We start from the raw sequence: 26,976 nt of genomic DNA, 5'->3' as shown, positions 1-26,976 counted from the left end.
CCAAATGATATAATGAGCTGAGTCAGTGCTAACAGAGAATACTTACATCAGTAAGTTGTTGCCATCTGAATCCAAGGGAATGTAGTGAACAGTTAATGAATATCAGACACTTTGCTATCTCTCTTTCTGAGTTTTGCATGTCAAGCTGTATTACAGTTGATGTTTATTAGGAGAGGGATATTCCCACCTGTTGTTGTAAGGAGCATAGTGAATAAAGCAGCCCATCTTAAGGGAGAGTTTCACATCCAGAATGTTCAGGAGTCAAGAAGGAATCAGAGACTGTTATATAGATACATATTTAATATAATAAATGTGATTGTGGTTACAGATACATATTTGGTGCTTTATCAAGTAGTATGAGTTACAGAGTACACAACACGTTGGATACAAAATTTGAAGATAAACACAATTGTTCCTAAATGAAAAACATGGGATACATGCTGATGAATGGATTTCCAAACTTTCATTTCCACTCTTTTCTCCAGGCTGGTCTCCTGAAGATGAGTTGCAAGTTGTAGCAGTCTTAAAAAAAACTCAGTCCCCCAAATTCTAATAACATGTAATATGAAAAGAACTTTTGGCAAAAATTATCCAGATTACTCCTCTCCATTGGAAAAATTTGCAACATTTCCCACTGTTTTGTTTATGCCTTAGTTTATACATGTTTCTAGATAGGGAGTTAAATGCTTTAATTGTATTCATTATTAGATAAATGTGGTTAGACTCAATTATTTTAAATGTATCCTTATGCCAGAGGAGAAGAGAAATGGAGACATAGGTGTGAAAGAGAAAGGAAAATTTTCTCAGGTGAGAAAACAAGAGACTTATCAAACTAGATGTAAATGTTGAGTGAATTTTTATCTTCTCTACTAGAAGATAAAATTATTGTTAAACTGTGAGGTGAGGATAATATTCCAAAGTTTGGTTATCTGTCTTTTTCCCTTTACTGTCTGCTGTGAGTTTCCATTCAAAGCTAATAGTGTCTTAGTTGGAAGACTTGATCTTTTCAGTTACAGGATGTTGGGGGAAGCCTTTCTTTTAATATTTATTGCTCTGATCTGCCACATGACCTGTTTGGGTGAAAATACATTTAACACAGGGAGTGGCTGCTAAATTGTTAAGGAGCCTTGTCCAAAGCAACTATTAAACACACACTTGTCTAATAGAATGGAGAGACTGGAAAACCCATAAACCGAGATTTAATAAGACCTCATGTCCAGAACCTACAGAGAGTTGTCTGGCCCTTGGGTTTGGACATTCAGATATTAGAAACTGAGTTCTCCATGCTCTGCTCTCTGGCACATGCAAACCCACTGGGGAAAGGATGGCTTCCGTGTTTCTTCTTTTATCTAATCCAAACTCCCTAGGATTTTAAAATGGAGTTTCACATCTAGCTTCATTGTTACTCAAGAAATGCCTTCCTGCAAATCTTGGTGGTGACACCAAAAAGTTATTTGATTTTCAATCAAGTGGAGTTGCTCTTAAATGTTTCCTAGTGAATGGACTCACCTTGTAGGTAAGTTTAGGCACTTACTTCTTCACCACTTCTCACTCCTCCTTTCCCCCCTTTCTTTTCTCATGACCCTATTTGTACCAAACTTGCTAAATTACTGGGAAACAAAGAAAATGACTACTAGAAGGAATGATTTCAAGGGTAAAAATCATTTCCCTGAAATATAAATAGCCTTTGAAATGATTCTCAAATTATCAAATTTGTGATGGGACAGATAGATTGAAAAATCCCTGACAAAGAATGTTTATTAGTTTACCAATTGATTTGTTATACCTTGTGAAATAATAATAACTCCACTCTGTTGAAAGGGGGTGTATACAGAGAACAACAACCAAGCAAAATTAATGGCTCTATAGAAGGCAAAAATAAAAACAATTTCTTTAACAAATTCTTCTCTTTATGCAGTAAAACCTGAAATATGCTTAAAGCGTAATTTGTACAGTAGAGAATGAGCACATGGGTGGTTTTGGGAGTGGGGCACAAAATGTGTTTATAAATTTGCTTCTACTGATTTGAAAGCAAAATTACTGAAACACATCAGTTCTACATTTCAGAAGGTGTCTGTGTGTGTGTTGGTGGTTGCTCATATGAACAAGCACTGAGTTAGCAGATAAACATGGAACACAGTCTCCTAACTTATTCCAGAATAGATAGTCTTCCTCTTTGTTCTGGTCAAATTTGGATACTAATCTGATGCCAAGCTCAAACTATATCAAACACAAGCAGAGAGACAGGGCGTGGGGGTTGCCCGGCCTCCCTAACCTTGGGTTTCTCTCAAAGATGAGAAGCATGTACTCCTGTTCCCATCGACCACCTCTCTACATCCCAGATCTACACAGGACTGTGTTACATTTTCTCCAGGGAGGAACATATCAGCACCAAGGGCTCCTCCACTGAGCTTCATACTTAACTGGGCAATTTACTCTAGGGAGATTGCAGAGGAGGGGGAGGAGGGAAAGGAAGTGATAAACAGACATTACACATTCTTTTCCTGGAAAGATCACCCAGTTTTCCCAACTTCCCAAAATTTAAAAGAATGCTATTTTGTTTGTTTTACCATGGAAATTTTTGGTAGTTCAGTTTTTTCTCTTCTAAGTTTAAAAACACTCTCAAAATATGTCAAAGAACTTTCTAGGGCGACGTTTACATGCTTGCTCTTTCATTTGGGGCTGTGATATTTATATTCCTTTTAATTTTTTACTTAGAAGAGTGTCTGATGTGTGTGTTTATCCTGCTTTAAATTTAAAATCATGTTTACATTTATATTACATGTCACCAGTTGACTGCAAGGCATTCGTGCTTCTTGTAGCCTTCACAGCTCTGCGCTCCTGGTGCTTTTCCTGCTTTTTCTGCCTCCTGTGTTTTCAGCTTATGAAAAGGCAAGGCCCTTTTTATCCTCCACTGACAAGTCTACCCACTTACATAGGATGTGCAGTCAATTTGTGAATACGGTAAGCTTGAGTCTTTGTAACATCAACCATCTTGGTGAACTTTCTAGTCTCTAGTCAGTTCTCTGGGTGTTTGTAAACATTTGGTTACTTCAAATAATATGAATAAAAGATTTGAAATTTTAATGACATCAAAGTTCGATGCACGATACTGGATGCTTGGGGCTGGTGCACTGGGATGACCCAGAGGGATGGTATGGGGAGGGAGGAGGGAGGAGGGTTCAGGATGGGGAACACATGTATACCTGTGGCGGATTCATTTCAATATTTGGCAAAACTAACACAATACTGTCAAGTTTAAAAGTAAAATAAAATTTAAAAAACTGTTTAAGCATTTCAGAAAAAACCTAGATTCTTTGGTTCTTACATTTTCTAGCTGCTTGAGCAAGTATAGGATTGGTGGTTTTATACCCCTTTGGGGCAGCATAGACAGATGCTGAAAAAGGTCATGCTGGGAATTCTTGTGAATTGCTTGTCACTCCCACACAAATAGACATGGTGAGAACTTATCTTTCATGCTCTCAATGTTGACTGGGCCTGTCAACCTCTTGACAACGGAGTTTCTTTGAAGTGAGCAATATTGACACATATGAATGAACTCATACCAGACTAGCAACTGTTGGCACTAGACCCAGTCACTCCAACCCATTTTCAGAGTTTGAAATGGCAAGTATTCAGAAAGGGCACATTAGTCTTTGAAATAACAAAAATAAGAAAAACCCAACAAATGTAGTCAGTGTTTACTCCAAGAATACAGTCATATAGTTGCTTTACTTTCAATATTCTTAGTGAATAACTGAATTAATAGGTTACAGATGTGTGAAACTAGGAGTTTTGTAAATGAAAGAAAGAAACAAAAGGAGGAAATACAAGACTAAACAATGTAATCTTCTACTTAAACATTTAAGATGTTTATTAATCCCTTAAAAATCACTTTTTTAATTAACTCACTATCCTCACTTAGTTACCCTCATACACAGTTGGTCTCTTTATTACTAGATTATGTATTGCTTAGTCAAATCTACTAAAGATAATAAAAAATGCTAGTAAGACTTATAATAATGAAATACAGCATTAAAAGTTTAAACCTACTAAAAATTGGCTATATGTAAGGCATGTACTGGTGATGGACAGGGAGGCCTGGCGTGCTGCAATTCATGGGGTTGCAAAGAGTCGGACACGACTGAGTGACTGAACTGAACTGAAGGCATGTTAGGGGTATAAATGTGTGTTTTGACTATAATACAATTCACTACTATGGTGAGCAAAATAAGGAGGGGAATGAGCAGTTGCTAGAAGATCAGATCATTTTGCAAAATGCAGGGTACTGTAAAACTCTATCTCACTTAGAAAGTCTCTGCATTTAGTCAAATTAAGTTTTCTGAAGATAATTAGCTATTTTGAAGATAATCATCATGTACTTAACAAACCGATGGCACCATCGGACAACTACCCCTTTTAGGTTTGACAAGATTTCTCCCTTGTAGTATACAGCCCTCTTGATATTGAGGAGGAAGACCACTGCAATGAGCAGCACGTTTGTGTTTTACATGATTGGAGTAAGCAATTTTGGAATTTTGCACTCACACAAATTTTAACTAATTTGAAAATGGAAACCTTGGGCCTACTTTTAGAGGCATAGATACGTTTATAAAGCAGTCCATTGGCAATCTCAGGTCACTGATTTAGTACAGAATTTGGTAACTTTATGTGTGGGAAGGTCTGAGGGAATTATAAGAAGCCCCATGGATTGTGTTCAGATTGATTTTATATAAACACAATATATTCTTGGCTGTATCTCTTGTTTATAATCTCTAGTTAACACAAAGATGGTCTCAAAGGAAGACCAATGTTTTGAATGATGTATTTGCTTAAAAAAATCAAATAGTGGTTGCCTCATAAAATGCCTACCACATTTTACTAACCAAATTCAGAAAATAATGAGCGGCCTTCCTGGATCAGAATTAAGACAACAAATGAGATCAATTAATCTCACTTGAAATTGGTTTTTCCACGTCCATATTCTTTTTCATCCCAATTTAGATGGCAATCCATTACCAAGTGGAACCACATTCAATGATATCATATTTCTGCTTTATGTTTCCCTAAGTAGAGTTTTTCTGTTGTTCGGACTGAGTTTCACAACAGCCTACAAGAGTAGAGCTTAACTGAGAACAGGGGCAGGAAGGGGAAACTGGAAAAGGAAGACATTGGGGCAATAGATAATTATCCAAAACAATGTGGGCAAAAGAGTAAGCAACCCTCCCTGGGGCTTTCCATCTAAGACTCTTTGAGCAAGCTGCTATAGGAAGATATGTGGGTTGCTGGAAAGTGCAGGGTGATTATGGGTGAAATAACTCTCAGGATGATTCTCACAGCCTGACTGCATTGCTACTTGATGAACTCCTGATAAAATTCAGAGCGCACAAAGCGAGGCAGCGAATCCTTCTCCATCAGAGCATGGATTCTTTTCTGGGCCACGTCAAAGCTACTTGGGGAAGGCTCCACCAAATTCTTCACTGTGATTTCCTTCGTGAAGTGATCAATATTCACCTGTGAGCCAGAAAACAGGGATCACTGAGTCAGCCCAGGTTGTGGGATTTGAGGAGGGGTAGGGAGAAAAGTGTTTCTCACATAACGCATGAGGGGAAGAGAGGCATAGGAAATTAGAATAGCTTATCACTTCTATTTTATATACAGTAGGGTAAGGCAGCTGGTGCTTCAACAAATGCATGACTCAGATTACGATCTAACCAGTATTAGGCACCCAGTGTTAGAAATAAACAACTCATTCAGGCAGACCTCATATAAGCTTCTCAATAACCCTAAAAAATGAGTCTTTCCTTTTCTAGGCGAAAGACAGATAGATAGGGACTTCAAGATCACAGAGCTAATAAATGTATTTGAAGGCAGAGACTCAGAATTTGAATCTAGGTATCCTGCTGCCTAATCCCATAGTCTTCCTACCACAGCAGTTGGTTTCACATCTAATGGGGAGAAAGAAGAGAGAGAAATCAGGGATCCAAGACTTTATGCGTGTCTCTAGAAGAATAAGGAAACGTGGTTTTTTCCTGAAACAAACAAAGACACGTGGTTTTAGCACAACATTCATAACAACAGCAACTGATATTTATTGAGTATGAGAACTTTACTTTCACCAGCCCTGCGCTGTGAACTCCTTGAGTCTTACAACTCTGAGAGGCAATACTGACATCCACATCTTACAATTGAGGAGCAGAAGACTTAAAGCGATTTGCCCAAGATCATAAGGGGTAGTTAGAAGATTCAAAAGCCCAACAATGTTGCTTTTGCCCAGGAGACTGGAGTGTTGGGAGGCATCATGGCTTATTTGGCCTGAATGCAGGGCCATTCTACACTGTATCACTCCCAGGGACATCATTCATGCTAGGGTCCATGTGAATGGTCCCCTGGGCTTGTGCAATGTACAGCCTGCCTGGGCTTGCCTGAGTATGATTTGAGAGAAATCATTGTTTATCATGTTGTTATTCCAATGACTCTTTTACCTGAGTGTACAGAAGAAAGAAACAAAACCCAAATCAACCAATGGTTCTGAACTGAAACATTAGGAAGTGTTTGGGTCTCTCCTGGGCTGCTAAAGTTTCTTGATACTGAGAAAAGCTATCTGGGCTCAAAGAATTATGGAGTGTCTTTAGGTCAGAGTCAGGGACAAAGGTGTGACTGGAGACAGCCAGGCCAAAACAGACATGAGTGTCTGTGATCGAAGGTCCAGGACGAAGTGAGTTGAGGCTATGACGTGCTTTCCACAGGTGAGAGCAACCTGTGTGTTTTATGCGGGAATGGTGGAAGACTTCACAGACTGTGCTGGAAACGGCCTCAAAGGTGAGGTAGTCAGATGTCTGTCTTCAAAGGTGAAGACTCCAAGATCCAAAGAGGTCAATTTATATGCCTACAAACAGCTAATGAGGAACAGTCTGTTATTCTTCCTGCCACACTAAAGCAATGCTTCTTCCTTCTCTTTAATATATACTGAACTAGATGAGCAGCCAGACTGCTCATCAGCCAAAATAGTTGAAAATTTTAAAGCTAAAAATTATAAAATCTCTAACAATTATAAAGCTATCTATTAATCCTATTTTTTAAAGAATTGATATGTTTTTTAAAGAAGTGATACATATTTTAACCTCTCTAATGCATAAATGGGAGAGGACAATGGCACCCCACTCCAGTACTCTTGCCTGGAAAATCCTATGGATAGAGGAGCCTGGTAGGCTGTAGTCCATGGGGTCGCTAAGAGTCGGACACGACTGAGCGACTTCACTTTCACTTTTCCCTTTCATGCATTGGAGAAGGAAATGGCAACCCACTCCAGTGTTCTTGCCTGGAGAATCTCAGGGACGGCGGAGCCTGGTGGGCTGCCGTCTATGGGGTCGCACAGAGTCGGACACGACTGAAGCGACTTAGCAGCAGCAGCAGGTATATATACACATCCCACACACATACATGAAATTATTACAATTAAAGAGAATTGAGAATTAAAAAGCTTTAGTTAGAAACTTGCCCAAAGTCATACGTCAAGAAAGGTCTGGAGTTGGTATATCTGCATCCATTCATCTCACAAACATTCACAGAGTATTTATTATGTAACAGGAGTGGGATTTACATCCCTCTGATGCTCAACTCAGAGAATGGAGGCCAAAATTATTTTAATTAGAGCCCAACGTCCTTATAATGAAGGCCATCATTTGTGTGTTCTAGTAACTCAGCAAGGGTTTTATTTATTTTGAAACTCCATTCTTAATTTCTCATATTCTCATGATACCCATGAGTGTTCTAGTAAGGAACTTTGAGAACAATGTTTTCCTAGAGCTCAGAGCAGCTAGCAATAGCCTGGATGCATCTCCATCATTTGCATATACTCAAATCCTAGACTTCTGTGAAGAGGAATGAAGGTGGTAAGAAGATAGGTTGGAAATGGGAAATCAGTCAAAGTCAGGAAATTGTGTCAAATTTAATACTAACAGTACATTAATGTCCTTGGTAACATCACAAATAGAGGTTCCATGCTGACAGAACAGGCCAGCAGAAAGGCCATTAGAAGTAGGGGAAAGCCAATACATATGCATGGGGTGTGAGACTGAGGGGTAGAAGAGGGGATCTAGGGAGGATTCCAAAATTCCCTCAGTAAGACTAAACCCAGGTGCATGCTAGGATTCTCACTTTCTCAACTTGACCAGTAGTACTCTATACTCTGCTCCTCACCTCCACCTCCTATGTCATGGAGGTGGCTCATCTGTTGGCATTAGGTATATAATCTAATTTGATTATTAGATTATAATAATCCATTCAGATAAAGTTGCCCTTTAAAAAGGATCAGTGATGAGTAATGCATTACCAAAGGAATACGTCTCAAATGATAGAACCTCAAGAGTCTAGAACACCTGTGAGAGAAAAAAGATATTAGGGTTTCCCTCTCTCAAATCATCTTAAGTTAATTACTGCCTGCCTAAAGGGTTTGCTCAGATTACCTCTGTACCTGACCCCAAATTTTGATGAAATGTTTGATGTCCAGATTGGATTACAGTGTGCAATGTGAAATCAGTGACCTGACCAAAACACGATGAATGGGTCTTGCTGAGGCCATCCTGAATTCCACAAAAAATCTTTTCAATTCAGTTTTACAAATAGGAAAGGGCAGATAAACTGCCCTAAAACCTCTTTGAAATCAACACACATCTTTAAGAGTTAATTAATATTGTATTGTCCTCCAACATCTGTAGCACTGTTACCATGTGATCATTTGGTTTTCATGAGTAGAAACCTTGTCCAGATCAGAGAGTAAATGAAAAAGCCCTAGGGGAGACCAGGGGGTGGTGGAGAAGGGGATGGAAAAGAGAGAATTTTCACCAAAAAAGAAAAGGAAGGAGAAAAGGAGAAAGGGGAAAAGGTGAAGTAATAGAAACATTTATCAGACATTAATTTGTTCAAATGCTGAGATATGTATTTTCACATCCACTGTTTGATTTCATCCTCACAACAATCCTGCAAAATAGTCTTCATTATCCTCATTCTCCCAAAGAAAGAAACTAAGTTCAGAGAGACTGAGTACTTCACCCAAGATCATACAACCTGTATTATCCTCATTTGTGATTACATGCTACTAAGAGAGACCCATACTGCTTAGAAAGTGGTCTAAACAGAGTTCAAGTTCACATCTGCTTGATTGTATTGCTCTCCCTTTGCATTCAGTAGGTGTTTAAGAAAGGTGGCCCACTTTCAAATAGGAATTACCTTTAGTTGCCCAATGTATTGTAGATGGAAATCCTTCCTGGGAAGTGGTTGAGCTGACCCCCATTGACCACTCTCACCCACCTTCCAGTCAGGACCAACCTCTTTAGGAGCCTCCACTTGGATGAATTCTTCATAAATTTTCTTTGCTGTCTCAGCCATCTTGACAGGGGACTTGATCTTCTTGTAATCTTCACAGGCCATCCAGAACTCAAGATTCTCCTCACTGAATTCAGACTTCAGGAAACTTTTGAAGCTGGCCAGTCCATCTAGCAAGGAAAAAGGTTATTTGAGGAAATGTATTCTATCTGATCTGTATCTATATCTGTATCTATCTGTATATCTGTATATATCTATATGTATATCTGTATCTATCATCTGTCTATCACTATATGCAATGTTGTAGCCTAGGTTTATTTGTAACACATTTCTGTTATTTGCGTAAGAACCTTACTAAAGTTAACTCATTTGTTAACCATTACAAACCTAAGAGGCAGAGACTGCTATATCCTATTTTACAAATGAGGTCAGACAGATCAAGTAACTTTCTATTAGTTAACCAGCTGGTAAGTGGCAGAGCTGGGATTCAAATACAGACAGTCTGTATTTGGGTGATGAAAGTTTAACTGTACATAGCATTGAGGAACATTGTGAGCACTAATGCCATTCTGGATACTAACCAGTTACCAAAAAGAAAAAAATACACTGAAAACTTGATTTGGTAGTGTAAGGAATATTAATGTTTACTCTCATGTATCAACTACTCAGTTTTTTTCTTTCTAAAATTGATTTTTGGAACAAATACTATGTTCCAGGAATTATGGTAAGTAAAATAGACATGCTACTTGCCCCAGTGAAAGATTCTGGGGAGGTAGAAAAGAAAATGATGAAACACATACAAAAAATGTGTGCACAACAAAAGAAAGCAATATGAAAGATAGTAAGAGTAGTAAAAGGGTCCTAACCTGATTTTACATTTAGAGAAGGCCTATATGAGAAAGTGAGACAGGAGACCTGAAGGAGGAGTGGTAGGGCCCTGATGAAGGGGGCCCACATGTAGAGCAGTTACTACACCCATCAGTGAAACATCAGTCTTTAACACATATTAAATTAAGTGTAAGTATGACTGTTGTGGTTCTGTTTTCAGAGTACCGTTGCTCATGTAGAATATATTTCAGCTTGTAAACCCAGGTCTCTCTGCATTGAGGGCAGATTCTTTACTGTCTGAGCCACCAAGGAAGCCTATATATATATATATATATATATATATATATATATTATACAAATATGTATATTAGAGATTCTTGGGTCTGATCCTTTTGTTTTCTTTTTCTTTATTCTAACCTTGTTCTGCCGGAGAAGGCAATGGCACCCCACTCCAGTACTTTTGCCTGGAAAATCCTATGGATGGAGGAGCCTGGTAGGCTGTAGTCCATGGGGTCGCTAAGAGTTGGACACAACTGAGCAACTTCCTTTTCACTTTTCACTTTCATGCATTGGAGAAGGAAATGGCAACCCACTCCAGTGTTCTTGCCTGGAGAATCCCAGGGGCGGGGGAGCCTGGTGGGCTTCCATCTATGGGATCGCACAGAGTCGGACACGACTGAAGCGACTTAGCAGCAGCAACCTTGTTCTGCAGCTCTAAGCTCCAAAGTGGTAGATAAGTTGAAGGCAAGGTCAGGAATTAGGAAGGCAATGAAAATGAACAAAGGAAAAATCATTTTATATCTTCAATATTTTCCTCCTTTTAAAGGTGACATATAGATAGATAGTTAGATATATATGTAGCTAGATAGAGAGATATAGATAAATAGGTAATTGATAAATAGATAGATACTTTTTTTAACCCCAATTCTAACAAATCTGTATGTACTGAGAGAGAATCCACACACATTTATTATGTAAGGTAAGTGGACTTCTAAAGGAAGGAGAGAAAATTTTAGCTCCCCACAGACTATATCAGAGTTACAGGCACGCCTGGCCTGGCGTTTGCCTCCCAGGCTGAAGGCTGGACTGACTGGAACCTCAAGGTCTACATTTCCTCTAACTTGTCCCTCATCAGAAAACACTTCTACAATTCATTAGTTTTACTTGGAGAACATAGTCATGTACTGAATTCACTTCCTTTGACCTAATTTCTATTTCCATTCTTCTTGAATATTTCTCCCTACTTCTTTTTATAGATTCTAACTTTCATTCATTAGTCATTGCCCAATACATCAATTTCAAACAATATGCAAAAAATATCATGATTAAGCCAGAAATATAGCATTGTCAGTTTTCAATTTTCCTTCTATACATTTTGTCTTTATATCCCTCACAGTTCCCAGCAATTGCACTCAGTTTTAAAGAAACAGAATTGCTGAATTATAATTAACTTGGATTAGAGTCACTGACAATTCTGGATCCAAACAAGAAACTTTGCATTTTAATCCCTTCTCCCTGTAGTTAATATAAAAACATTTCTTTTTAAATTGAGCAACACCTAAAAATACACTGGGGAGTGATGGTAGGTATGATAAACAATTTTCTCTAATAACTGACCTAGAAGAATTGCTTTAAAACCACTTAATAATGTTCACCAGAATAAGATCAGATATATTTTCCCTCACTCCTGCCCATATTTCCAGCACTATGTGATTTCATAAGCCTTTCAGGTATGACTTAAATCAAATCCCTTATAACTATACAGTGGAAGTGACAAATAGATTCAAGGGACCAGATCTGATACACAGAGTGCCTGAAGAACTATGGACAGAGGTTCGTGACATTGTACAGGAGGCAATGATCAAGACCATCTCCAAGAAAAAGAAATGCAAAAAGGCAAAATGGTTGTCCAAGGAGGCCTTACAAATAGCTGAGAAAAGACAAGAAAGGAAAGGCAAAGGAGAAAAGGAAAGATATACCCATTTGAATGCAGAGTTCCAAAGAATAGCAAGGAGAGATAAGAAAGCTTTTCTCAGTGATCAGTGCAAAGAAATAGAAGAAAACAACAGAATGGGAAAGAGTAGAGATATCCTCAAGAAAATTAGAAATACCAAGGGAATATTTCATGCAAAGATGGGCTCAATAAAGTACAGAAATGGTATGGACCTAACAGAAGCAGAAGATATTGAGAAAAGGTGGCAAGAATACACAGAAAACCTATACAAAAAAGATCTTCATGACCCAGATAACCACGATGGTGTGATCACTCACCTAGAGCCAGACATCCTGGAATGTGAAGTCAAGTGGGCCTTAGGAAGCATCACTGTGAACAAAGCTAGTGGAAGTGCTGGATTCCAGTTGAGCTATTTCAAATCCTAAAAGATGATGCTGTGAAAGTGCTGCACTCAAAGTGAAAGTGAAAGTGATGTCGCTCAGTCATGTCCAACTCTTTGCGACCCCATGGACTGTAGCTCACCAGTCTCCTCCATCCATTGGATTTTCCAGGCAAGAATACTGGAGTGGGTTGCCATTTCCTTCTCCAGGGTTTCTTTCTGACCCAGGGATCGAACCTGGGTCTCCTGCATTATAGGCAGATGCTTTACCATCTGAGCCACCAGGGAAGTCCATATGCACTCAATAATTTGCTGCACTCAATATGCCAGCAAATTTGGAAAACTCAGCAGTGGCCACAGGACTGGAAACAGTCAGTTTTCATTCTAATCCCAAAGAAAGGCAGTGCCAAAGAATATTCAAACTACCACACAATTGCACTCATCTCACACACTAGGAAAGTAATGCTCAAAATTCTCCAAACCAGGCTTCAACAGTACATGAACCATGAACTTCCAGATGTTCAGATTTAGAAAAGGCAGAGGAACCAGTGATCCAATTGCCAACATCCATTGGATCATCAAAAATGCAAGAGAGTTTCAGAAATATATCTACTTCTGCTTCATTGACTACATTAAAGCCTTTCACTGTGTGGATAATAACAAACTGTGGAAAATTCTGAAAGCGATGGGAATACCAGACCACCTGACCTGCCTCCTGAGAAATCTGTGTGCAGGTCAAGAAGCAACAGTTAGAACTGGACATGGAAAAACAGACTGGTTCCAAATCGGGAAAGGAGTATGTTTATTGCTTATTTAACTTATATGCAGAGTACATCATGAGAAACGTTGGGCTGGATGAAGCACAAGCTGGAATCAAGATTGCCGGGAGAAATATCAATAACCTCAGATATGCAGATGACACCAACCTTATGGCAGAAAGTGAAGAAGAACTAAAGAGCCTCTTGATGAAAGTGAAAGAGGAGAGTGAAAAAGTTGGCTTAAAACTCAACATCAGAAAACTAGATCATGGCTTCTGGTCCCATCACTTCATGGCAAATAGATGGGGAAGAAATGGAAATAGTGACAGACTTTATTTTGGCGGCTCCAAAATCACTGCAGATGGTGACTGCAGCCATGAAATTAAAAGACGTTTGCTCCTTGGAAGAAAAGTTATGACCAACCTAGACAGCATGTTAAAAAGCAGTGACATTACTTTTCCAGCAAAGGTCCGTCTAGTCAAAGCTATGGTTCTTCCAGTGGTCATGTATGGATGTGAAAGTTGGACCTTAAAGAAAGCTGAGCACTGAAGAATTGATGCTCTTGAACTGTGGTGTTGGAGAAGACTCTTGAGAGTCCCTTGGACTGCAAGGATATCCAACCAGTTCATACTAAAGGAAATCAGTCCTGAATATTCACTGGAAGAATTGATGCTGAAGCTGAAACTCCAATACTTTGCCCACCTGATACAAAGAACTAACTCATTGGAAAAGACCCTGATTCTGGGAAAGATTGAAGGCAGGATGAGGAGGGGACAACAGAGGATGAGATAGTTGGATGTCATCACCAACTCGATGGACATGAGTTTGAGCAAGCTCCAGGAGTTGGTGATGAGCAGGGAAGCCTGTTGTGCTGCAGTCTATGGGGTCACAAAGAGTCGGACACAACTGAGTGACTGAACTGAATGAACTGAACTGATGTGTTATCATTTAGTGACACAGGAATCAATAGTACATGCTGAAAGAAGAAATAAAGACTGAGTTTTCTCTCTGTCATCCTTAAAGTTTTTATTGTTCCTTGAACAAAAGGTGTCAGTTAGTCTCTGCCTAAATGAGAAAACTCCCAGGCACTTTCCAGCTGCTGGGAAATGACAATATGAATGAAGTCTTATGAGCTCCCACACTATCAGGTCTAAGACTGCAGAGGAAGCAATAACTTCACAGAATAAGTGTAGGGCAAATTAACTCTCATTAGCCTCATGTCCCCATAACATAGTGATTCAGGCGTTCTGAATCACCCTTTCCACATCTTTGAAAAAGGTAGGGCTAAAATTCTAGTCCTCCAAAACATTGTTATTTATGACCTGAGGATACATTCCAGGATGCCACAACAGTAACATTTACCACATTACCAAGACATCCTAGACAGGGAATGAGCTCAGAAAATAACATTTCCTGGATTCACGTAAGAGAAGTGATCACTTTTTTTTGTTTGTTTTCCCATGGGATTATTTGCTACTATGACTCTTTCTCCCAGAATGCTGTTGATTATCTGAGTTCAAGATTCGAGTTTCACTTATCTTTGCCCCTCTTTCAAAAGTATCCCACCTCTTAGTGTAAATCTGTGGATCTAATATTTAATAAAGGTTCAAACTGAATAAAATAAGACTCACTGAGATAAAAATTTCCTCCTATGTCTCAAAACTGAAGAGCACAAACATTAAGGAAAAATAAATTTACTGATTATGCTATTGCTGCAGTATTTTATTTCATGGGCAAGTTACCTAAACTCTTTCTGTCTTGGTTGCTTTTTCTGAAAAATACAAATTGTTTGCATATCTAAGTGCTAAAATTATTGAAATCATTAGATAACCTAGTATATGCACAATGTATAGAACAGTGACTGAATAATGAATGTAAGCTATTGCTTTTTTATAACTATTGCTTTAAAGAAAGTTGTGACTACTAGTGAGTAAGATGATGATAAAGAACAGCCAGACAAAAGAAGGGAGAAAATTGGAAATCAAAGAAGAGAAGTAGAGGAGAATGCAAAGACAGAAACAAAAAGAGGAGCCAAATCCAGGCTATTCCATTCCCCATGCAAGAGTCCAAATCTCAAAGATGTTTCAAGAAAATGTTCTGACCTTTTGGAATTCCTGGGGCAAAGAGATTCACATAAAAGTTATGTGGCTACTGGGCTATGTTTCATTCTTTCTCTGCTCTTAAAAATAGTCACATGGAAGAGTTTAATGTCACTGTCTCATTTAAACTCCCACATGCAATCTGTTTTTGTATTTAAAAAGCAGTGCATCAGTTATGTGCCCCATGGACCTTCAAAAAGAAAACAGATGGTTCTGTATATAAAACTGAAGACGAAAACATAAGAAATTGGTGTTTTCTCAGAACAGAGTCAAATACACTTGGCAATTAAAAAAGATTTTGAATAGGTTATTAGGTAAGGCCTATTAGGTTTTAATAGGCTTAATATAATCAGTAAAAAATAAATAATTATTCTGTACACAACACAGTATTGTAAATCAATTATATATCAGTAAAGAATATTTTCTTAAATAAAAAAATAATCTTGTGGAACAGATTGAGTAGCAGCTTAACGGTCTTACTTTTTTTAAAGGTTTGGTACCAATTGATTTCATTTTCACTCAAAAAAATTTTAGTAAAACATGGATTTAAGGAAGGCTTGAGGGACTGTATCAATGATGAGAATCAATATCCTATATCAGCACAAGAGAATGTCAAATGTTCCTCATAAGTCAACAAACATGACACTCTCTGAGGTTAAATGATTTAATTTATCAAACATGCAAAAAGAATCATGTTTCTAGTGCATGTTTTTCAAATGTATCTTTCTTTATTACCTACTCTGAATCAATCATAGCTAATGTCAGAACCATAATAGTTCTGGTTATAGACCATTGGTTTTTGCAGATGCAAAGAATATCTCATAAGAACTGAATTGCCAAAGTTTGGCTTAGTTATTCACAATGCATGAAAGTTAGTGTCTGGGGAAATATGTCAAAAACTGTCTCTTTTAGTCTAATGGTGTTGGGGTAGAATTACTTGGGCACGCCTATCATTTCACTGGTCCTTCTTTAGAAATAGACAGAGAGAAGCAGAGACAAAGGGGCAAGAGAGATAGTGTCATAGAAGCAGAGATCGATGGGAAAAGGGAAAGACAGAAAGGAAGAGGGAGACAGAAACGTGTAACAGAGAAACGGAGGCAGGGAGGGAGAGGCTGTCCTGCGTGCCCAGGGCACCACCTCCTGTAGGGTCTGGCTCTTTTTCATTTCTCTGAGACCTCTGTATCCACACCAGAAACACTTTTTATTATTTGTGCTGGTTTGAATGAATAAATACCCTTTCAAGGAAAGACTTTCGACTGGAACAGTTATCAGATGTTTTCCCAATTATTACTTGGGGAAATTGTCCAAATCTTAAAAGTATTAGTTACTTAAGAAGATAATGATGTGGAACTTAAGATTATACACACACACATATATACTCAAGACACATACATAGTATATATAATTTTAAAATATTATATCAAATTAAATAAAATGTGAATATTACATATACATTTGCACACACATATATATGCATATACATATTTCCCCTTTAGAGGCAAAAAACATTACTGCAAGAATGTCGGATCTCAAGCTCACACCATGGAAATCAACTATTTGCAAGCTGAAAAACTTCAGTCCCAAAATGCTAGGTGTTAACACTAAGTGCCTCTGGCTTAACTTATTCTATTAGTTCTCTATCTCCTAAAAGCCTGAAATATATAAACATGTGGCCCTAAGGATTAGTGTGGCTGAAAGGATTGTGAATGGGCATATAAATTTATATCTTTCTCCTTAATAGCTTTAAAAACATGACAACAGTTCTTCTAATTTTGTTTATTGATAGTAGCAATAAATATCTGTACCCAGGGTATGCATAATTCATTTGTCAGGTATTGGCCCAAAGCCACAGGTAACACAATAAGTCAACTGATAAACATAAATATTTTTTTCCTAGTTGACTTCATGAAATTTCTGTGTGCCAGAAGGATAATGAAGTCAACATTAACCCAGTTATTCAATAAATGTTTGTTGAACACTTTATATGCACAAAGGAGAAAAGGAAAGATATAAGCATCTGAATGCAGATTCCAAAGAATAGCAAGAAGATGAGAAAGCCTTCCCCAGCAATCAATGCAAAGAAATAGAGGAAAACAACAGATTGGGAAAGACTAGAGACCTCTTCAATAAAATTAGAGATACCAAGGGAACATTTCATGCAAAGATGGGCTCGATAAAGGACAGAAATGGTATGGATCTAACAGAAGCAGACGATATTAAGAAGAGGTGGCAAGAATACATAGACCTGTACAAAAAATAGCTTAATGACCCAGATAATCATGATGGTGTGATCACTCACCCAGAGCCAGACATCATGGAATGTGAAGTCAAGTGGGCCTTAGAAAGCATCACTACAAACAAATCTAGTGGAGGTGATAGAACTTCAGTTGAGCTATTTCAAATCCTGAAAGATGATGCTGTGAAAGTGCTGCACTCAATATGCCAGCAAATTTGGAAAATGCAGCAATGGCCATAGGACTGGAAAAGGTCAGTTTTCATTCCAATCCCAAAGAAAGGCAATGCCAAAGAATGCTCAAACTACCGCACAATTGCACTCATCTCACACGCTAGTAAAGTAATGCTCAAAATTCTCCAAGCCAGGCTTCAGCAGTGCAGGAAGCATGAACTTCCAGATGTTCAGGCTGGTTTTAGAAAAGCCAGAGGAACCAGAGATCAAATAGCCAACATCTGCTGGATCATGGAAAAAGCAAGAGAGTTCCAGAAAAACATCTATTTCTGCTTTATTGACTATGTCAAAGCCTTTGACTGTGTGGATCACAATAAACTGTGGAAAATTCTGAAAGAGATGGGAATCCCAGACCACCTGACTTGCCTCTTGAGAAACCTATATGCAGGTCAGGAGGCAAAAGTTAGAACTGAACATGGAACAACAGACTGGTTCCAAATAGGAAAAGGAGTATGTCAAGACTGTATATTGTCACTCTGCTTATTTAACTCATATGCAGAGTACATCATGAGAAACGCTGGGCTGGAAGAAGCACAAGCTGGAATCAAGATTGCCAGGAGAAATGTCAATAACCTCAGATATGCAGATGACGCCACCCTTATGGCAGAAAGAGAAGAGGAACTCAAAAACCTCTTGATGAAAGTGAAAGAGGAGAGTGAAAAAGTTGGCTTAAAGCTCAACATTCAGAAAACTAAGATCATGGCATCCCGTCCTATCACTTCATGGGAAATAGATGGGGAAACAGTGGAAACAGTGTCAGACTTTATTTTTGGGGGCTCCAAAATCACTACAGTTGGTGACTGCAGCCATGAAATTAAAAGATGCTTACTCCTTGGAAGAAAAGTTATGACCAACCTAGATAGCATATTGAAAAGCAGAGACAGTACTTTGCCAACAAAAGTCCATCTAGTCAAGGCTATGGTTTTTCCTGTGGTCATGTATGGATGTGAGAGTTGGACTGTGAAGAAGGCTGAGCACCAAAGAATTGATGCTTTTGAACTGTGGTGTTGGAGAAGACTCCTGAGAGTCCCTTGGACTGCAAGGAGATACAACCAGTCCATTCTGAAGGAGATCACCCCTAGGATTTCTTTGGAAGGAATGATGCTAAAGCTGAAACTCCAGTACTTTGTCCACCTCATGCGAAGAGTTGACTCATTGGAAAAGACTCTGATGCTGGGAGGGATTGGGGGCAGGAGGAGAAGGGGATGACAGAGGATTTGATGACTGGATGGCATCACTGACTCGATGGACATGAGTCTGAGTGAACTCCGGGAGTTGGTGACTGACAGGAAGGCCTGGCATGCTGCGATTCATGGGGTTGCAAAGAGTCGGACACGACTGAGCGACTGAACTGAACTGAACTGAATCACTTTGTAGTACAGCAGTAACACAACATTATAAATGAACTATACTTCAATAATGTAAATTTTTTTAAAAGTCAGAAGTTGATAATATTGAGAAAGTTTCAAATTAATGACTTTGGTGCTCTGCCTCCAGATATTAGATATTGATTCTATCACAGGTAAGCAGAAGATGACCTCGCCAAAAACAAGACAAAAAATGTTGTTTGTGTACATTTCCTCATACATTCTTTGCCACCTATTCTATGTCTATGAATCTTGATGGTCCCGTGGGAAATATTTTTTAAATCCTTATTTTCGCAAAGCATTGAACAAAGTTTCATATTCAATTTTTATAGTGAGAATGGAAAAATGTGAGTTAGATAATTTACATAAATACTAGTTTTAGGGAGAATGATTCAAGATTTTTGTATTACCGTGCACTTCCTGTTGTGAAATTATCCAGATGAAAAAGACTAACTCCTGGATGTCAATGAGTTTATAATCTGTTATAGGAGGAAGATGCTGTGATCAGAGCACGATGCAGTGAATAACAAGTAGTGGAAAAATGTGCAAACTAACTGTGCTGCAAACTCAGAGGGAGCATAAATCATTCTGGATGGTCAAGGAAAACTAGGCATTTAGTACTTAGATTCGCTCTAGTGGGAGAGGAGAATTTCAACTGATAGAGATACGAATACAAAATCTTCTCGTCAAAGGGATGACACATAGAAATGGAGGGGAGAACAGAGCAGTTTGACTGCAGACCAGCAATAATAGTTACTATGGAGAATTCTAAGAACTAGAAATTTAAACTCGATACTTCCGACCTTGGGAGTCAGTAAGGATTTTGCATTGAGAAAAGGCAAATAGTGCTCAGGTGTGTTGGTATTAGCTTGGAGAGGAGATCTTGCTTTCGCTTTTGTCATGTCTTGAATGAAGATACAAAAGGCATGCTGCCAGAAGAGGAAAATAAGGTTCAGAAAGGTTAACAACCTGTGGCTGGTTCCAAAAGCAATTAATAGCAATTTGAAATACCACCCAACCCATGCCTCAGAGTTTAGTGATATGTACACTGATACACCCAATCCATATCAAGCCATTCTGAGCCCAAGCTGGAAGATGAAGTGTCTCTATTTTACTGATGAAAATTTTAAGACGAACAGAGGTCAAACTACTGGCTCTGCTCATTCAAGTAAGCAGGACAGATGGGAATACAACTTGTACTCAGGAGCCCTCCAGACAACTCATTTTCACATTCTCCCAAGGTGAGCTAGATAATCATACTCCCTTGGCATCCTTCCAAAGTTGAAGAAATATCATAATTTGAGAAGAAGGCAGTGGCAACCTAAAGCTGCCCATTTTTTTGGCCTCTTTCCCCTGACCTTTATAAAAATAATTCAAATTTACGGTTGTTCTTTTTTCCCCAAACTTACAATTGTTCTGCAGGAGCTTGTCCAGGGAATCACGCCACTGCAGGGCCTCGTCCAGCGAGGGTCTAAATTAAGCATTAGGAAAGAAAAAAGGAGACAGAAAAAGCTGCATTAGAAGAAAGTTAACCACATACACCAACAATGACTTGGACCCGCTTTTCTTTGAAATGTTATAGTTAATGACATTCTCAGAAAAAGAGAGTTACAGTTGTTTTATTCTGATCAAGTGAGTTTGATGAGCTGGGTTTGATTTCCTACATCTATGTTGCATATTTTCATCTTTGTTGAACAATGTGGTTAGGGCTGTCCCTTTTCAGAATCAGAGTGTATTTGTCATGAAGCTGTGTCTTGATATTCTTGGGTATCCCATGACAGGGTCTCCAATTGTGGTCTTTTCTTTCCAAATGTAACTGAGTAAAATCCAATTTTCCTACTATGGGTCTTGAACTCATGTTCCCTGCTTCATCAGGGCTACACTTTAAACACCAATTTAATCCACAGAGAGCATTTTTTTTCTGATCTTTGCAGGATTTATTCATTTTAAACATGCCTTTTCTCCCTAGCTTACAAGGAAATCTGCTTATTAAAGCTACAGAACTCCCAGTGGGAGATTATATGCTGACAACCAAGATTTTAGAATCCAATAAAAAATAGATAAAACTGAATCTCAAATAATACAAACAAATCATCGGTACAAACTAAAGCATGCATTTAAGAAGAAGTTTGTACTGCACATTTATAACCAGGGGCCCATGAGGCTCAGCCCTAGCCTGAGGTCACTCAAAGAGCATTTCTTTCACATTGACAGCCAATTGCCATCTCACTGGGGCTGATGGAAGATGCAAGGTGTGAAGCTGCCTCCTGGTGGAAATATTACCATAGCAGGTCTACACTGAAAAAAATCTGGAATCAAAAAAAAAATGTGGGGGGTACTTCTCTGGTGGTCCAGTGGTTAAGACCCCGTGCTTCCAGTGCAGGGAATGCGGTTAGATCCCTAGCCCGGGGATGTGGTTCGATCCCTACTAAGGTCTCATATGCTGCATATCATGGCCAAAAAGTTTTTTTTTTTAATGCAGGTGCATTTTCCTGCCCAAACAGAACAGGATAATTTTTTTTTTTTTTTTAAGATTTACTCTTTCTGAAAAGTGGTGAGACTGTGAATCAGTTCAGTTCAGTTGCTCAGTCGTGTCCAACTCTTTGTGACCCCATGAACCACAGCACACCAGGCTTCCCTGTCCATCATAACTCCCAGAGTCCACCCAAACTCATGTCCATTGAATCGGTGATGCCATCCAGCCATCTCATCCTCTGTCGTCCCCTTCTCCTCCTGCCCTCAATCCCTCCCAGCATCAGAGTCTTTTCCAATGAGTCAACTCTTCGCATCAGGTGGCCAAAGTACTGGAGTTTCAGCTTCAGTATCAGTCCTTCCAGTGAATGTTGAGGATTGATTTCCTTTAGGATTGACTGGTTGGATCTCCTTGCAGTCCAAGGGACTCTCAAGAGTCTTCTCCAACACCACAGTTCAAAAGCATCAATTCTTCGGTGCTCAGCTTTCTTCACAGTCCAACTCTCACATCCATACATGACCACAGGAAAAACCATAGCCTTGACTAGACGGACCTTTGTTGGCAAAGTAATGTCTCTGCTTTTCAATATGCTATCTAGGTTGGTCGTAACTTTCCTTCCAAGGAGTAAGCGTCATTTAATTTCATGGGTTCAGTCACCATTTGCAGTGATTTCGGAGCCCCAAAAAATAAAGTCTGACACTGTTTCCACTGTTTCCCCATCTATTTCCCCAAAAGTGATGGGACCAGATGCCATGATCTTTGTTTTCTGAATGTTGAGCTTTAAGCCAACTTTTTCACTCTCCTCTTTCACTTTCATCAAGAGGCTTGTTAGTTCCTCTTCACTTTTTGCCATAAGGCTGGTGTAATCTGCATATCTGAGGTTATTGATATTTCTCCTGGCAATCTTGATTCCAGCTTGTGCTTCTTCCAGCCCAGCGTTTCTCAAGATGTCCTCTGCATATAAGTTAAATAAGCAAGGTGACAATATACAGCCTTGAAGTACTCCTTTTCCTATTTGGAACCAGTCTGTTGTTTCATGTCCAGTTCTAACTGTTGCTTCCTGACCTGCATATAGGTTTCTCAAGAGGTCGGTTAAAATAAGCCAAAAATGGGAGTAACAGATCTGATTAAGTAATCTTTAGTGGTTTAATTTTCCTGACTAGAAACACAGATGTAATGAATCAAAAACTCAACAAGAATTCCTTGGAAATTTATATTTAACAAGAAACTACCTTCTCACCTCCCTTTTTCTTCTGATTAGTATAAAGGAACACAGGGAGGAGAGAGGAGAAATGACATGAGGAAGGAATTACAAGCATGCCCCTATATTTTTCTGCCTCATTTTATTTCTAACCAGAAAAGGAGCTATTTTCTACAAGTCAATAACTCCTCTGGGCTCTTCTATATTACCTCATACTGAGAATTTTTCCTTTGCATATACTAGTTTGTACCTACATCTTTTTCACAAATGGCCTTATCCATCTTAATTTTTTCACTACAGTGGGTTTAGTATTATGCATATGACACCCACCAAGTGTTTATTGATTGCTGACAGAAACAAGAAGACATTAAATAATTGAACAAAAGAAACAGAGCAAAGGAAAGACTGAACTGGCTTCTGATTTTATAAATACCTTTGTAAAATGAAGTCGCCTTCCTGTCCTCCGTCTCCTCAGGCTAGTGTGGAGGGGCACAGGGAGAAGAAATGGCAAGAGCAGGCGCACCAAACTCAGGCACGTTACCACATCCAATTTGTCTCAAATGGTCTTGCTAGAATGAGGCTAATGGTCACTATCAACAGCACATCACAGCCAAGATTAAATTCCTGAAAACGATGTGTGCAGAACTTGCTTGGGGGTAATATTAGTCCAAATTGATTCAAGGACACAGTCAAGCAGAACACATCCCCCACAGCATGAAGCCCAGTACTCTGATTATCAGCCTAGGAGGTGCCACAGGTTCATCCTGTCCTGATTCTCAGAATTTGCCATTAAGTCTGACTTCTTTGAAACGAGATAGGTGCAGATCTAAATGACCAGTAAGTATCCTGGTTTACAAGGTCATTGCTGACCACAGAGAGTGGGCACGGAGTTTCTGTCTGTGGATTTGGAGGAGAGGAGGAAACCAGTCCAAATGAAAGGCAAGATAAACATTTATAGAGATGCTTAACTGTTTTATAATAGCCAGTGTAAATACCACTTGGTCCAGGAAGTGATGATCTCAACTGGAAGAGCTCTCTTCCTCTACTGAACTCTTATCACGTTTACTTTTTGAATCTTCTACAAGGCAATGATACTCACTGCCTAGATGAGCATACTCACTGCCTAGATGCCATAGCCTGTCAGTCACAGAGAGATTTTTCCATTCTACTTGCTGATGGTGCATTCCCTGCAGTATTAATCTACCCTGCAATATGCATGTCAGATTAATGCATAAATTAATAATGGTTCAGTTTGCCCAAGTTTAGTCTAATTGATGAAAGCTACAAATTACCCAAAAACTTAGAGTACAAATATTTTAGCCCCATGAACTGTGACTATAGTTATAAGCAACTCTGGCACTTCCTTAACTAGAACCATGGGAGAATATTTTATTCTCTCTAAGCACTGGTGGTTTTCTTTTTTATTTTCTTCATAGAAAAAAAAAAAAAAAAACTACATAGTCTCTGGCACATATTTAAAGTTGCTTTATGGTGTTCTCGCTCTTGACAAGAAAAATGAAATCCAGGTTATTTATTGGCATTTAAGTGCCTGTTCAGCTCTCCCTTCTTTCCTGCAATATGTCTGCTCATGTCCAGCCTCAAGTTCATAGACATTTATTGAGGTTTCACCCCAAGACCAACAGTGACCTGAGCACCGTGGATGGGGATACATATAAACACACCTGCCACTTTTTGATGTCTATTCTCTTGTCAGACATTGTGCATCCATGTTTAATCCTCACAACAAAGCTCACTCTGCAGTTTACCAGGCTGGAGTATGTGTAGGACACCACTTTCTAATTGTTCTGTCCTATGCAATCAGTCCATTCTGAAGAAGATCAGCCCTGGGATTTCTTTGGAAGGAATGATGCTAGAGCTGAAACTCCAGTACTTTGGCTACCTCATGCGAAGGTGAGGTGACTCATTGACTCATTGGAAAAGACTCTGATGCTGGGAGGGATCGGGAGCAGGAGGAGAAGGGGACAACAGAGGATGAGATGGCTGGATGGCATCACTGACTCAATGGACGTGAGTCTGAGTGAACTCCGGGAGTTGGTGATGGACAGGGAGGCCTGGTGTGCTGTGATTCATGGGGTTGCAAAGAGTCGGACACGAATGAGCCACTGAACTGAACTGAACTGATGCACAGGCTAGGGACTTTTACATGTACAGGTCATTCTAGAGTTATAAAGTGGTAAAACAATAACAAAAACGTAGGTAAAAATTAGTGACCTTGACAGAGAGAAAAGGAACATCTAGAATATAAAATAAACTATAAAAATATCTACATCATCTCCTGAGCATTTTGCAATTGATTATTTCATGAGCCATGATAACAGTTATTGTAAGCTATATATTCATGGTTTCATGACATGTTTATTGTTCATTATGAGGACCTGTAGTGGAGTCTTAGGGAATGCTCACATATAGAGGGAGGGCAAAAGTGGGAGCCCTTAGAGAGAGAGAGGGCAGGGGGAGAATTTAAAGTTAGAAGTTAAGGAGGAGAGATTTAAGACGGCCAACTGGTGAGCAGAGTCAAATTCGGCCCACAAGTCAGGAGTTAGCCCTTAATGATAACAGTTTCAGTGAAGTAGTAAGGTTTCGACCTGATAAAGGGAGTTAAAGAAGAAATGGAAAGCAGTGATTTTCCATTCCTAGAGTTATCCAATGAAAGCAAAAGGAAGGGATAAGAATAGAAGAGGTGACATGCTTGTGGCTGGGGGTGGCAGGGTGCACGTTTTTCAGACTGGAGCATGGTACTTGTTTGTTTTTTGGAAAACAGTCCAGAGGGGGAAAAAAGCAGTCAAGAGCACTAAAATGGTAACAGAAGCTGGCCTTGGGCAGGAGGGATATAGGCAACTTTTTTTCTATTTTTTCCAATGGTTCAATTTTTTTTTTCTAATGAGAGGAATGAAATTGTATTTAAAATAGAGAAAATGCTTTTTTAAAAGGGATTGCTTTTTTTAAAAGATGAGAGGAGTTAAAAATACCTTCCATCCGGAGAAAGTCTATTTTCTCCTCTGAGGTTTATTTTCTTCTCCTTGAGAACAACGTGGGTAAAAGGAAAAAAATACAGAGAATCTTGAAAGTGAGGGGAACAGAGATCAGTTGAGCTCATGCAGAACACAGTCTTCTCCTGCTAGTAAAAAGGCATGGAAATGTGCCAAATATAAGGTGGTGAAAGGGGTTTAGGAGTTTGGCAGAAGATGGGAAAGCTTTGTAGTGGTCACTGTTAAAAATGCAGTAAGAGACACACAAATATTCTCTAAGGATAAGAAGGATTTTTCCCAAACAATTCAAACTTCTGGAAGAAAAAGGGGGCTGGAAGACAAGAGAAGAAAATAATCCAGTAAATGTGAGCCTCAGGTTTTCTTCCAAAACTGCTTCTCCCTGAATCCCTGTTCAGCCAAATATTTCAAGTATCTATGTGGGATATTAAAGCGGAGAATCAAAGCAGGAAATGTAGCACTATATTTATTTTTTAAAAGTTAATTCCAACAGATCAATAACCTCCACACTGTTTATTTTGAAACAGACTTTTTGATCTTCTGCTATAATGAAATATGGTTCTTATTCTCTCCCGGTGCTTGGTTCCTGCTCTCTACATTAAATTAACTTCCCTTTTTCTAAATGCAAAAAACTCAATTATGCCTCACTTCCGGTTTGGGATCACTTTGAAGTAATAAAAGGAGGAGAGTGGAAATATCCACTTAGACTGATGAAAAAAAATTTTTTTTGAAAGGAATAACCCATCTCTCTAGCTCCCAACCAATCCAGCTACATTAGTGGAAAGGTCATTTGGAGAAAAGATTGTCCAATTTATACAAATGTTAAATTTTAAAAGAAATGGAGGTTCAAAGGCATTCCTCTATTTTTACCACACTTCTGTGATCTCTGCAAAGCTTTTAGGTAGTAGAGTGAATGGTCTTGAATACATTTAGCTCTTCTTCTCACTTTCCTTTCTTGATTTTAGGGGTGTCATTGTTTTAAAGAGAAGATGGAGTGCATTTGTCTAGTCAGTCATCGGCTGTGTATTTAGTGGGCCAACAGTAAACACCGAGAATTCTGTGAGTAGTGATGTTGCTGCTGCTGCTGCTAAGTCACTTCAGTCGTGTCCGACTCT

At 39.0% G+C, this 26,976-nt stretch overlaps 1 protein-coding gene across 1 annotated transcript in view; it reads right to left on the bottom strand.

The window, feature by feature from the left end:
- Window positions 1-280: 280 nt before the first annotated feature.
- RGS5 (regulator of G protein signaling 5) overlaps window positions 281-26,976 on the bottom strand; it is a 56,862-nt gene continuing 30,166 nt past the window's right edge. Inside the window, exons 3-5 of the mRNA XM_027527148.1 lie at window positions 20,589-20,650; window positions 9,331-9,497; window positions 281-5,514 (exon numbers count right to left, since the gene is read on the bottom strand). Coding sequence (XP_027382949.1) covers window positions 5,353-5,514; window positions 9,331-9,497; window positions 20,589-20,650 — 391 coding nt within the window. The 3' untranslated portion in view covers window positions 281-5,352. The remainder of the gene's footprint in view (window positions 5,515-9,330; window positions 9,498-20,588; window positions 20,651-26,976) is intronic.

This window comes from Bos indicus x Bos taurus, chromosome 3 (assembly GCF_003369695.1).
Source record: "Bos indicus x Bos taurus breed Angus x Brahman F1 hybrid chromosome 3, Bos_hybrid_MaternalHap_v2.0, whole genome shotgun sequence".
NCBI lineage: Eukaryota > Metazoa > Chordata > Mammalia > Artiodactyla > Bovidae > Bos > Bos indicus x Bos taurus.
Note: the sequence above shows the minus strand (reverse complement) of the source record. Positions and strands in the feature narration are given on the sequence as shown.